Source organism: Pelodiscus sinensis, chromosome 9 (assembly GCF_052426305.1).
Source record: "Pelodiscus sinensis isolate ZL-2025 chromosome 9, ASM5242630v1, whole genome shotgun sequence".
Classification (NCBI taxonomy): Eukaryota; Metazoa; Chordata; order Testudines; family Trionychidae; genus Pelodiscus; species Pelodiscus sinensis.
In genome coordinates, this window is record NC_143060.1 from 18,464,017 (window position 1) to 18,476,980 (window position 12,964).

The 12,964-nt window shown below is 41.6% G+C and overlaps 1 protein-coding gene across 10 annotated transcripts in view; it reads right to left on the reverse strand.

Annotated features, from left to right (window-relative positions):
- Window positions 1–3,260: 3,260 nt before the first annotated feature.
- DOCK7 (dedicator of cytokinesis 7) overlaps window positions 3,261–12,964 on the reverse strand; it is a 164,484-nt gene continuing 154,780 nt past the window's right edge. For all 10 annotated transcript variants that reach the window (XM_075936139.2, XM_075936137.2, XM_075936135.2 and 7 more), the window contains 6 exons: window positions 12,336–12,425; window positions 10,245–10,481; window positions 8,591–8,734; window positions 7,129–7,235; window positions 5,865–6,032; window positions 3,261–3,848 (listed from right to left, as the gene is read on the reverse strand). In XM_075936139.2, the coding sequence (XP_075792254.1) occupies window positions 3,806–3,848; window positions 5,865–6,032; window positions 7,129–7,235; window positions 8,591–8,734; window positions 10,245–10,481; window positions 12,336–12,425 (789 nt within the window). In that variant the 3' untranslated portion in view covers window positions 3,261–3,805. The remainder of the gene's footprint in view (window positions 3,849–5,864; window positions 6,033–7,128; window positions 7,236–8,590; window positions 8,735–10,244; window positions 10,482–12,335; window positions 12,426–12,964) is intronic.

Here is a 12,964-nt window from a genome sequence, read left to right on the forward strand (position 1 = left end):
ACTGATGTAGGTCTGTAGTGTTACTGAGGAACACATTTAAAGGTGCCTTGGAAAATGTACTTATACTAATAGCTATTTATTATTTGAATAAGTCTATAATGATTCTTCTTCCAAAAGAGAGAAATTTGTCTCTACGTACCTTTTGATCAGGGATAGGATAGTGTAAAGTCATCAGTTCACCTTCATGGATACATGCAGGGTCTCCCCCCCCCCCGCCTCTGATACATGTAACTATGAAGGTGAACTGATGAGTTCTGTATCAGGGAGAGCAGGCACAGTGCTGGCGTACTGGCTCCTGCAGAGGCACCTCCCGACCTACCCCCAGGCATGTAAATGTGTAACAGCTGGAAATTTCCAGTGATTACACGTTTAGCAAAATAAACACATTTTAACATCCCTACTCTTGATGCCTTCCTTCTCCACAGTAGGTATCAGAGTGAGACTGAGTTATTTAGTTTAAAACAAGAACTGTCCAATAATGTTAATATCAATCTGAATATAACCCTGCCCTGCAAAACTTTGCACAATCTAAAACACCCTACCACACAATCTTACCACACCTAGAGGAGGGCTTGTTCAATTTCAGCCTGCCAAAATACAAATACATTTTTTCATAACTTTGGCCCATAAAGGCATTGCCCTGACAGACTGTTTCTTACATGTATGTCCTGCAAGTGCAGCAACAACAGAGACTGAAGCAACTTTAAATAGAGCAAAGAGTATAGTATATCCAATGCTAAAGCCAGCGCTCTTCCACAATTACACACAATAGCCATAGAGCAACATCTTCAATTTATAATCAAGCAATTTACAATATCTTACTGAATACTGTGAATTAAAAATATCTTCTGGTAGTACCAGCTCAGACAGTGACTTGCCCAAAGTAGGGAAATAAGTGACTAGTTGCTTCTCCCCCCTCCTCTCCCACCTTGGTGCCTCTATCAATGGAGGCAAGGAGGGAGAGCAGGAGCCAAGTGCTAGGGGGAGCCGGCTTAAGTCCGTTTCCACTAGCGCTGTCTCCTCAGGCTGGCGGGGGAGGCAGAGGAGCAGCAGGGGATCCAGCGTGAGCTGGGACTCAGCTGTCCCAGCTCACACCCGGTCCTAGACGCTGCGCTTCTGCCTTTTAAATGTAGTAAGAGCCAAAGCGGGGTTAGCTCCTGGCCCCACTGTGGCCCTTACAGTTTCCCCCCTTATCGACTCATCAAGTAGTCGATGGAAATTCCATCAACTACTTGATTAGCTGATTATACACAATTTAACATCCTTAGCCCATAGCAATTTCTACTATTCCTGAAATATCAATTTGCAATACAGTTGAACCTTTCTGGTCCAGCAAGTCCACAAAATGTTGCTGGATGAGAAATCTCTGGCAACTGGGAGGAGAAGCCAGTTGGGAGGCCGGTGGCAGAGAGGGTGACAGCTGGGAGCCCAGCTAAGATTGGAAGTCAGGGTCAGTGGCCAGGAGGATGGCTCCCAAGGAGAGCCCAGAGCAGTGATGGACAATAATTTTTAATGTGGGGCCACTCCAAGATTTTGGTAAGTGGTCAAAGGCTGCACTTTTGTGGAGAGGACACTGCATCAGAGACAGGAGATACGGTGTAGAAGGGAGCTTGAGCTAGAGGACTGGGATGCAGGGGGGTAGTATGGAGTCTGAAAGGGGGTTTGGGTGAAGGAAGAGGTTATAATCTGGGGCAGGGGCTTGGGGTGCAGGGTCCAGGATAAGATTCTGGCCTACAGGAAGAGCTGTAGGGGAGGGTGCAGGGCCTGGGAGGGAGTTGTGACCTGGAAGAGGAGATACAGAGGGTTTGGGTGGTGGTCTGGGGCAGGTAGTTGAGGGGGTGGGATACCAGAGGCAGCCTCTGTCTGGGAGGCACTTACCTAAGCAGCTCCCAGCCAGCAGCTCTGCAGACTCCATTCCTGTACGCTGTTCCATGGGGCTCTGCTTCAGCACAGCAAGGGTGGGGAGTGAGGGGGTAGAAGGTGGTGAGGAGGCTTCATTTGCTGCCCCTGCCTTCAGCAAAATTTCTCAGCTCCTATTGCCCAGACACTGGTCAATAGGAGCTTGGAGATTTTGCTAGGGGATGAGGACAGTGTTCGAAGTTTTCACCTCTCTGCCCAGCTTGCACGGCAGTTAGCAGCCTGCTGTTTAAAGCAGCTGCTCCTGCTCTGCAGTAAGGGTGCCGGCGAAACAGCTGTGGGCTGGATCCGGTGGCTCGGCGGGCCAAATCCAGCTCTCTAGCTGCCTCTTGCCCACCCGTCCCAGAGGCTGGGTGCAGAAGGACTTCTTCTGGTAAAGCAAACTCCCTTTTTCGGGACTAGTCTGGTCCTGAGGATGCCGAGCCAGGGAGATCCAACTGTAATTGAACAAATGCAGTCTTAAACCTTTCCTTCTTGACTCTTAAATATCCCTTCCGTGGGGGAAAATCTACAGCGACCTTTATCTGTAAAAAACAACAAATAGTCTAGTAGCACCTAAAAGACTAATAAAACATGTAGATGGTATCATGAGCTTTCACGGGCAAAACCCACTTCTTCAGATGACTGGAGTATCATCTGAAGAAGTGGGTTGTGCCCACGAAAGCTCAAGATACCATCTATGTGTTTTGTTAGTCTAGTAGCATTTTACAGACTATTTGTTGTTTTTTAAGTTTTTCCTCTTACAGACTAACTCGGCTACCCCTCTGAAGCTTTATCTTTAAATTGCCTAACATTTTCCATTACAAAAGGTTCTTGCAATCTTTCTGCTATAAAGGTTCTTGAACCTCCATTTTTTGCTGCTGGCCTTTGAAATTGGCTTGGAGAAAATCCATTAGGATATAGAAATGCATTTTCTTTGGCCACAAAATTTCATTCAGGTCTAATTAAGTTGTAAACTGTTACAAATCATTACTTCTGAATTATTACTTGTGTTTTCCAGAAAAATGTCTGCCAAAGTAATATTCTAAAGCAGTGGTACTCAAACTTTACTATACCGCTAACAACAAAAATTACTGCATGACCCAAGGAGAGAGGACTGAAGTCTGACCCAGGAAGAGGAGAGGGGGGAAAGCCTAAAGGAGCCTGTAACCTAAGCCCTAGCACTTAAGCCCTCGCTCTTCTGTTTCAACCTTTGGCCCTAAGCCCCAGCAAATCTAAGTCAGCGCTGGAGATCCCATTGTCTGAGGAGGATATGCAAAGTTATTTTCCGTTGTAACAGTCCCCACCAAAGATATAAAAACAAGTTAGAGAGAATAGTGGTCACTATACTTGTTTAAGAAGTGTTGGCTTAAGTCTTACCTTTATTTCTCTAGCTTTCTCCTCAAAGGTGATGAGCTCTGTAGTCCAACACATAGTAAATTAAAGTGTAAACAGTCACATATTTAATAGTACCATTGAAATAACCAGCACTACATTAAAAACTGTTCAAAATGCATCTGCAAATGCTCCTAATATAAATTAAATATATGAACTAAAAAGGAAATAAATTTAACATTAGGTAATGCTATAAATAATGATAAATGCATTTAGTGTACCTTTGAGTCATAAAAATGCCTTAAAAACAGGTAAGTTTACAGCGTATCACCAGTACTTTGTATACCACAGCCATGATTTTTTTTTTTAAACATCAAGTCTACATTTGACAATTCAGAATAATTTTGGCCACTTAACACTTCTTTGTGTGGGTGGGAGGGAGGGTGGTGGTGGTGGTGTCCAGGATGAAGTCCAAGTTTTATTTCTCAATAAAACTTCTTTGATTCCCAACGTTGTTACCATGGCTCACTCCTTTCAATACCTTAAAAATAAGTGCTTTTTTTGGAAAATTTGTTTAGATGTCCATTTTGCGAAGGCTCATTCTGCTGAAGGAGTCTCTGAGGGGGCGAAAGAAAAAAAACCCACAATATGTTAAGCTCAAATTTTCCACTGCGAATTAAAATGTCCATGCTCTCCATTAAGATAAACAGTGCCTTTCTGTACATAACTTCTATGTTTGCTATAATGGAATACTGCAAAAACTGACTTGAGTTTTTAAAGTTACCTATGCTAATTTGAGTTTCTTTTTTTGAGAATATTTGAGAGATTTGTTTTAATGACATTAATATTCACAGATGATGAAATTCAGAGGGGCATGTAGCCTGTGCACCTAGAATCATAGAATAATAGGACTGGAAGGGACCTCAAGAGGTCATCGAGTCCAGCCCCCCGCCCTCAAGGCAGGACCAAGCTCTGTCTACACCATCCCTGACAGATGTGTATCTAACCTGTTCTTAAATATCTCCAGAGAGGGAGACTCCATCACCTCCCTTGGCAATTTATTTGTGGCAGTAGGGTTTGTGAGATCATCCAGCCAGAGAACAAAAAAGCAACAAAACTATGTGACTTACCTGACCAATCAACAACTAACTAGCAATAGCTCAAAATAAGGAATACTCGAAAATGGTTCATGATCTGTTCATAGAATTGAGAACATAGTTTTGAATAATGATGCAACTGGCATCAATTAGCAGGAAAATAAACTCAATCTGTCAGTTTGTTGCTGAATTCTAGTTGCTTTAGGACAGCAGAGTTATGTACGAAACACTGTTTTTTCCTGTTGCTTTCTACTGCTGAACAAAAGCTACACCAACAGGAAACTTTAGGACGTGGGCTATATTCTTTTGAAGCAGTTGCATGTAGCAAGAATTGTTTTAAAGGCGTTATGCAAAGAAAACAGTAAAAGTGTGCATACAATGAAAGGAACTGTAGCTAGCCTGCTACTTGCCTTTAAAAAAGTTAGGCTTCTTTTCCTATGCCTCAGTGATATATATTTAAAAAAGCACAGACTGGTTTGGCATTAACAAAATACAGGACTATGTAGCACTTTAAAGACTAACAAGATGGTTTATTAGATGATGAGCTTTCGTGGGCCAGACCCACTTCCTCAGATCAAATAATGGTTTGGCATTAGAACATATTAAGTTTAAGTGTTAACACAATTGTGTGCTATTTCACCCTAACTTGCTTCTGGATCATTGCATGAATTATGTCATTAATCTCCTCCCTGTTCTAAGCCACAGAAGACATACAAATGGCAATTAGGGATAAAGAGAAGGCTAATTTCAGGAATTTCTAAGTGCGCCACTTCTTCAATAAGCAAGGAATGTGTAACAGGAGAAACTTAACTACTATCCTGTTTTCAGGATTGTCGACCAACGCCTGTCTTTTCAGGATGTTGCAGTAGTTTTGGGTGGGTACTTTTTACCACCCATTGCAGGAACTTCTCCATACAAGTACACTTGTTAAAATCAGCTTTTACAACACTACTAGCTCAAATGGCTCCTGACCTACTTGATTTTATGATTTAATGTTAAAAACCACTGTAGAGGAATGGAAATGATCAGTGCTTCAGAAAGGTCTCCCAACATAGACAACATTCACTGGCTTTCTAATGTGAAGCTCCACAATCCATACCATGCATCTGGCCAGGATACTCACCCCCCTGGGTTCTTTAGCTACCACTTAAGGCTCCACTGGGCTATCTCTCGGCTCCACTCCCCACAATTTTTGGTACAGAACTGACTGGACTGGGAGGAGGAAGAATCTTGAACCTGTTATGGGGAAGGACCAACCTAATGGAGTGAGGAAAAGGGGGAGGGGGCACACCAGAAAAATCTGCAAAGGCAAACTGGCCATATCCCTAAAGGCAAACTTGATATCCTGAAGTGCAAGACAGATGGGGAAAGAGATGGACCCACCTGCATTTCCTCTTGAAAGATCTCCTGTTCCCATTCCCATTACCTAATCTCCTGTTCCCATTCCTATGTCCTCTCTATGCCATACCATTCCAGCTGCGTATTTATTTTTAAACATTACCCGTGCTAGGTTGAAAGAGTAAAATTAATATCCACCTGTGGCAAGTGACAGGCAAAACTGCCTTGTATAACTGCGGGATCTTTCTATTTATCAAGGGCTGGAGTGCTTCCTTGAGTCGATGATAGTTCCTCTCAAGCTCCCGCTGATATTCCTTTTGGTCTGGTCCTATCAGGCTTTTGTTTTTGCGTAACGCATCTTCACACCTAGAAAACAGCATTTTGTAAAATTCTGGTAGACAACAGGGAACCTGCTTGCTAGATGCCTGTTCATTTATTAGCAAGAGATCATTTAATCCTACTCTTCCAGCTTGACACTTAATATCCTCTATCTTGTCTTTTGGGTAATAAGGACTCCGCTTATCTGGTTGGTGTCCTTGGGGAGAGATAGTGAGTCACATTTCCAATTTCCATTTTATTCACAGAGTTGTGCTTCATTTTTAATTTTAATTTGTTCTCCTGTAACATTTCTCCTCTGTGAGAAGGAATGGAAAAGCTTATCTCCACACAGGCATTCTCAGTCCAAATGGGGAGAGGGGGCTTAAAGATAGATGTTTTCATTGCCAGCCCTAGGAAAAGATTATCAAGCCACAGACTATTAAATGTTCGCTCTGAACTCTAGTATTTTGAACAATGTAAATTAAACATACCAATACCTCTTTATTTAATAACGAACAACCAGGCTGCAACTGGATTTAGTAGCTCAAAAGAGGAGGAAATATTGCTATTTCAATTATTTTCACCAATTGTTTAAATGCTTGTGAGGTTTAGCACTGGTTTGAGACAGCAATTCTCTTTACCAACAAGGAAGGAGAAATATAGCAGCAGCAGCACACATGTCCTTCAAGAACTCTGCCAACATGCTTCAAACCCACTTGGAGTGCTAATTCAGCCTTTCTGCCAAATCAACAGTTTGCTTTTTGCTTTTGCAGTTTGTTTACACTATCAATAAAGATATCCATTAGTGCCAATTCTGGTGGTGGAGTTTTTGAGATGAGAACACCTGTCCATAAGGAACTCAGCTGAGACCTCCAATTCATTTCATATACACACCCATGCCTAATGACTTGGGCCCCTTGACAGTAGTATTTCTCAGAGTGATAGCACCAAGGAACAGAAAACACATTCTTTACACAGACTTGTTCCTTCAACAATGCAAATGGTGATTACTGTATCTTTTGCTTCATTACAAGTGTATTCTCTTAACAGACACAGGATGCCCCCTTCTATTGCTATATCAATTTCTGTTTGATGCACTGCAAATAAATGTTTTTGAAAGACGTTTGAAGCCAGTACTCTATACCTTTTTGTGAAGTCTTTGAAACAGAGCCGTAGCTTGTTATGGTGTCTGAAGAGCTTTGGATCATTGGGTATTTCAGACAAGAAAACCTGTGCAACTTCTAGTGGTCCCTTTAGGAGTAGAAGAGAAAAGAGTAAGTTTCTCTGCACTGCCTGTCGTATCCATTGGAGAAATTTCTAGCATGTTTCTTGGAAAGCTGTGTCTTCGGTACAGAGGAAATCACCAACTATCATGATAACTGAAAGTGGGTGTGATTCTTAAGATAATTTTTTGAAGTGTGGGTCTGCTTTTAGAAAGTGACTATAAATATATGAGGTTCCACATTTATTCTCTCTCAATGGGGTCTAGATCAAAGGTATTCAGAAATCAAGTAAAGAGATTTTTAACACTGAAAACTGAATCAGAAGTTGTTTGCCAGCCCTGCCAAATGAACCTACGGTCTGAAACTCAAGTTACAAATTTTCTGGCTTGTGCATTAGTAACGATTCTCCAGGCAAAAATCTTCCCTCATCTTTTACCTGTGCAATGGTATTACTTTTAATTCAACTGATAATGCAGAAATCAAAATATAATCCAGCTCACTCATTCCTAGCTTTGGTAGTTCTACAGGGCTAACCAGAGTGAAAAGTATCTATATTTATTTGTATAAGTAAGCAGATATGATTCTGGATACCAACAAGTGGCAGGCCAACCAACCAAGATGGGCCAGCTTAGAGTGTAGTACTGTAAACTACTATTTTCCACTTGACAGAAACATACAAAAAGCCCACAATTGTATCTGTCATTGCCTAGAGCAATTTGGACAGGAGTAAAATGTCTCTGGCAGCAATTATATTAGAAGTGCCCTCGTTCTACTGTATAGTTGGTTTTAATTCAGGGCACTTCAACTACTTTTCCCTCATAGTTGATTTTCTGTTGCTGAGATACTTAAGTGCTATGTTCCCGCAACAACAGAGTGTAAAACCTTTCTATAACCTTTCAGGATTTTCATTTTTCCCCTGCTAGACTATCCCTAATGTTACAGGTATCCAGTTTTCCCAAACAAAAAGGGCCACAGTAGCAATTTGCCAGGATCACAATGCTATCTCTCGTGCATACAAGAACAATTTTAAAAGCAAAACTATAATAATTATTTACAGAGAATGAACAATATGCTCAGCTCTGCATAAGACACAAAGCAAGGTATCAAACCATCACATAGCCACATTCCACAGCAATAAAAACCTGCAACTGATCTGCTCTGTCCACTTCCCACAGATCCCAATCTCCTGGTTGCTTGATATTTTCATTGTCACTTCAACTGAGCTATTAGCTGGCAAGTATGTTTCTAAAAGGACCTGTGCACATTTTAAAAATTAAATGAAAAAAATCCAGACACAAGAAGTTTTCACTGACACAACCTTAAGCTTCCACCAACCGTGAACATCTGCCTGAGTAATATACAATACCCCAAAGTGATTATCACCTGATTTACTGTTGTACCAACTGAACCTTGCAGCACCATCTGGAGCATCTTTGGATCTGCTGGATCTTGATGAGTTGCAAAAGCTAATTCCTGTGTTTTTTTCTGCATGTCCTCTATGGCAACTTCGATGGGTGTCAAAATTATCTGCAGAGACAAACATTAGCCAGAAATATGTGGCCTGTATTTTTTTTTATAAGGGTCAAGATTTTCAAAAAGAGGTGCCTAAAACTGGGATTTCTAGAGTGGGATTCTCAAAAAACCCTACGTGATGTGGGAACATAAATCCCACTAGAAGTTGAGGACTGGTGTTTTGAGGTCACTTAGGATTTTTTGAGATCCCCACCTCTGAGACTTCCTTTAGGGACCTAAATAGGTGACCTGATTTTCCAAAGTGCGTCTGTGGCTGGACGTGTAGAGCTTTTAAAAATTAGGTCACTTATGTCTGTTGCACTCTCCATTATGTTCAATCAACCCACATTTAGGAAATTGCAGGATTACAGCCTTATTTCGGTACCTGAGTATATATTTAGAACCCTGGCTGAAGGTTCCTATAATGGAAAATCTTGGCTTAAATTACATCAGGACAATTTTTTTCTATTAGTGGGAGCCTCCTGACATAGGTGAGGGAGGAACACAGTATAGCTACAGAGGTGGAGCACTAGTAAATGCAGAGATGTAATTCATGCTACTATAGATCAGACTCAGTGTTTTGTCTACATACACAGACTTGCACAAGTTCAACATCAGGTGTGATTTTCAACCAGTTCAAAAGGCTGTGCAGAAGCACTTATATTGGTTTAAACTAGTCTTATTTTGGTTTAGTTTAAATTGATTAGGAAGAGGTTTAAAGCTAAAGCAAAACAAGTCACTCTTAAATCAGAATAAAGAGTATCCACTTAGGAGTTTCCAATTATTTAAGTTTGTATATAGACAAGGTCTCAGATAAACTAAGGTCCAGCACCAAAATACTCTCAAGGAAGAGAAACAGCTGAGTCTGGTACCCTCAGTTGAATGGTACAACCACAAATGTTAAACTTATAGTAAGTGGCTTTGCCATTTAGGATAATGTAACAAAAGGGTATGTCTAGACTATATCTCTCTCTCGACAGAGAGATGTAGATTAGGCACGTCGAAATTGCTAATGAAGCCGGGACCTCATTAGCATAAACATGGCCACCACTTTTTTTTTTTTAAATGGAGTTTTTTCCGGAAAAAACCCCCCAGCAGTCTAGATGTGGATCTGTCGAAACTAAAGCCTTTTTCAACAGATCCTGTAAACCTCATTTTTTGAGGAATACAGGATCTGTCGAAAAAGGCTTTATTTTCAACAGAGCTGTGTCTAGACTGCCAAGTTGTTTTTTTGGAGGGGGAGGGAGGGAAGCAGTTTTGAAAAAAAGTGGCGGCCATATTTATGCTAATGAGGTGCAGGATATTTAAATCTTGGCTTCATTAGCAATTTTGATGTGCTTGATTTGCATTCCTCTGTCGACAGAGGGATGCAGTCTAGACGTAGCCAAAGCGTCAGCAACGTAGGAGTGACTGAGAATCTTATTTCTACACAGCGTATTGGACTTTTGGTTGTGACAGTTTAATGCACTGCTTTGCCACTCAACACTGTTCGGGATTTACAATATGCCTGATGCCCGGGTCTTACCTCTTCTTTATGACTGACATTTATTCTGGTTTTAATGTAAGGGAAAGCATGGGAGGTCGTCAAGATCGTCTTCCTCTTGAACTGTTCATGTAGCTCCCCATGAGCACGTCCATCTAGGGTGAAGGGCGTGCAGTACATGAACCGCCGCAGGTTGTAGTTTTTGTCAAAATAGGTTATCCTGTCCTTCATCTCGTAGGTGTCGAAATAGGGCTCCACATAGGTTATTTGAATGTAGGCCTGGATTAGGGAAAGCAAGATTTCCAATGACAAAACAACGCAGAGGGAAGCCAGAGTGCCAGGAGATAAATTCTGATTCCTCCCATTTAGTTCTGTGGTGTCCAACCAGTTCTGAAGCAGTAGCCACTGTAGTGGCTACTGCTATAGCAAACTAGCCACACTCAATTGACCAAATAGCCATATGTGGCTAGTGTGTTAGACACCACGGAATTAGCTTCACAATAACCAGTCTCACCTTTAAGAAACAGGACTATTTCTACTCTCCACTCTTTGGGGTACCCTAACTCACTTTTTACTCTGTCCTTCCTCAAACAAAGCTCCTATTGGCTTCTTTAAAAACAACTTTTAAAAACAATGAGCGTTCAGGGGAAAACCCACTTCCTCAGATTGGCTTCTCTCTGCTGTTCCAAGACTTGGGAGGAAGGAATGGGCAGGCCAGAGGCTCAAAGAAGAGGGCGATGGATATTACACCACCCCTGCACACTGCAGAGGTGACGAGGAACAGATAATGCAGCAGGATGCTACATTATCTTTTTCACTGAGCTGTCTCTGCAGGGCAGATTTTGGATGGCCTTGGCTTTCCACTGATCTCCCCAGGATCCATAGGATTCATGTGCATATCTTGAAGCCTCTTCTGTATTCTTCTGTGGTGTGGGTGGAATCTCCACATCTGGATGCTCCCAGGTTTGCCATCCCTCAGCCCTCTCCTGGGAACTGCACTGCAGAAGAAGATGTCCCCAGCCCAGGATTTTGCCCTCTGTGTTCTAAATGCTTAGAATCATAGAATCACAGAATACTAGAAAACTGGAAGGGTCCTCAAAAGGTCATGGAGTCCAGGTCTCTGGCAGGACCAAGCACTGTCTAGATCATCCCTGACAGATGTCAATCCAACCTGCTGTTAAATTAGTGATGGAGATTCCACAATCTCCCTAGACACTTTATTCCAGTGTTTAACCACCCTGACAGTTTAGACGTTTTTCCTAAAATCCAACCTAAACCTCCATTGCCTCTTATCCTATCGTCAGAAGTCAAGGAGAACAATTCTCTCCCTGTGACACTCTCTTAGATACCTGAAAACCACTATCATGTTCCCTCTCAGTCTTTTCTTTTCTAAACTAAACAAGCCCAATTCTTTCAGTCTTCCCTCACAGGTCATGTTTTCTAGACCTTTAATCATTTTTTGTTGCTCTTCTCTGGACCTCTTTCAACTGGACACAATACTACAATTGATGCCTAATCAGAACAAAGTAGAGCAGAAGAATGACTTCTTGTGTCTTGCTCACAACACTTCTGTTAATGTATCCCAGAATCATGTTTGCTTTTTTTGCAACAGTGTCACACTTTTGACTCATGTTTAATTTGTGATCCACTATGACCGCTAAATCCCTTTCTGCAGTACTCCTTCCTAGATAGTTGCTTCCCATTCTGTATATGTGAAACAGATTGTTCCTTCGTAAGAGAAGTACTTTGCATTTGTCCTTATTAAACATCCTATTTACCTCAGACTATTTCTCTAGTTTGTCCAGATCATTTTGAATTATAACCCTCTCCCCCCAGCTTGGTATCAGCTGCAAACTTAATAAGCGTACTCTCTATGCCATTATCTACACTGTTGATGAAGATATTGAACAGAACCGATCCCAAAACAGATCCCTGCATAACCCCACTTGTTATGCCCTTCAAACATGATTGTGAACCTTTAATAACTATTCTCTGAGAATGGTTATACAGCCAGTTATGCACCCACCTTATAGTAGTCCCATCCAGGTTGTATTTCCCTAGCATATTGATAAGAAGGTCACACAAGACTGTATCAAATGCCTTAAGCTCGACGGCTGTATTTTGAACTCTTACCTTATTTGGATCTAATTTACATTTGTCTACAGGATTAGAGTCCTTAATTACTTCAACCACGTCTTCACCAAATCGCTCGCCATAAAATCCCTAAAATTGAGAACACTGTGTTGAAAAACAACGCCTATTTCTGTAATTGGAGCAAGAGGATTAGAGAGACTAGATCAAATTAATCACAGGTACAAATCCAAGCTGTGCAAGGGCTGAATTTGTTCTGTTGAACTTGGAGAAGTAATCAGTTCGGTTCTAGGGGTTACAGCACAAAATCTGGAAGTCAGGATAGATCTAAATCCTTCCAATCTCATATACTGACAAATCATCTGGCCTCCATGTGAATCTGTCAACCCTGCTGGACAGTGGGCACTGGCCCTATACCTGCCTCCATTTGATAAGGGAAGGTATATAAATAAGTGAAATTAATTTCACAGGCTATTGTTTTCCAGTGATTTAGGTGCCTCATTTTTTTGGACACCCAATTAAAAGGGGCCTGATTTTGGTGGCTTGGAGGAGGAGGAGGCAGGAAAGGGACACGCATCACTTTCTGAAAACCAGGCCTGTCTTAGTTGTTGTGAGTTTTTCCAGGGCAACACCAACTAGTTGGATTCAATCTCCAAAAACATTTACTAAGT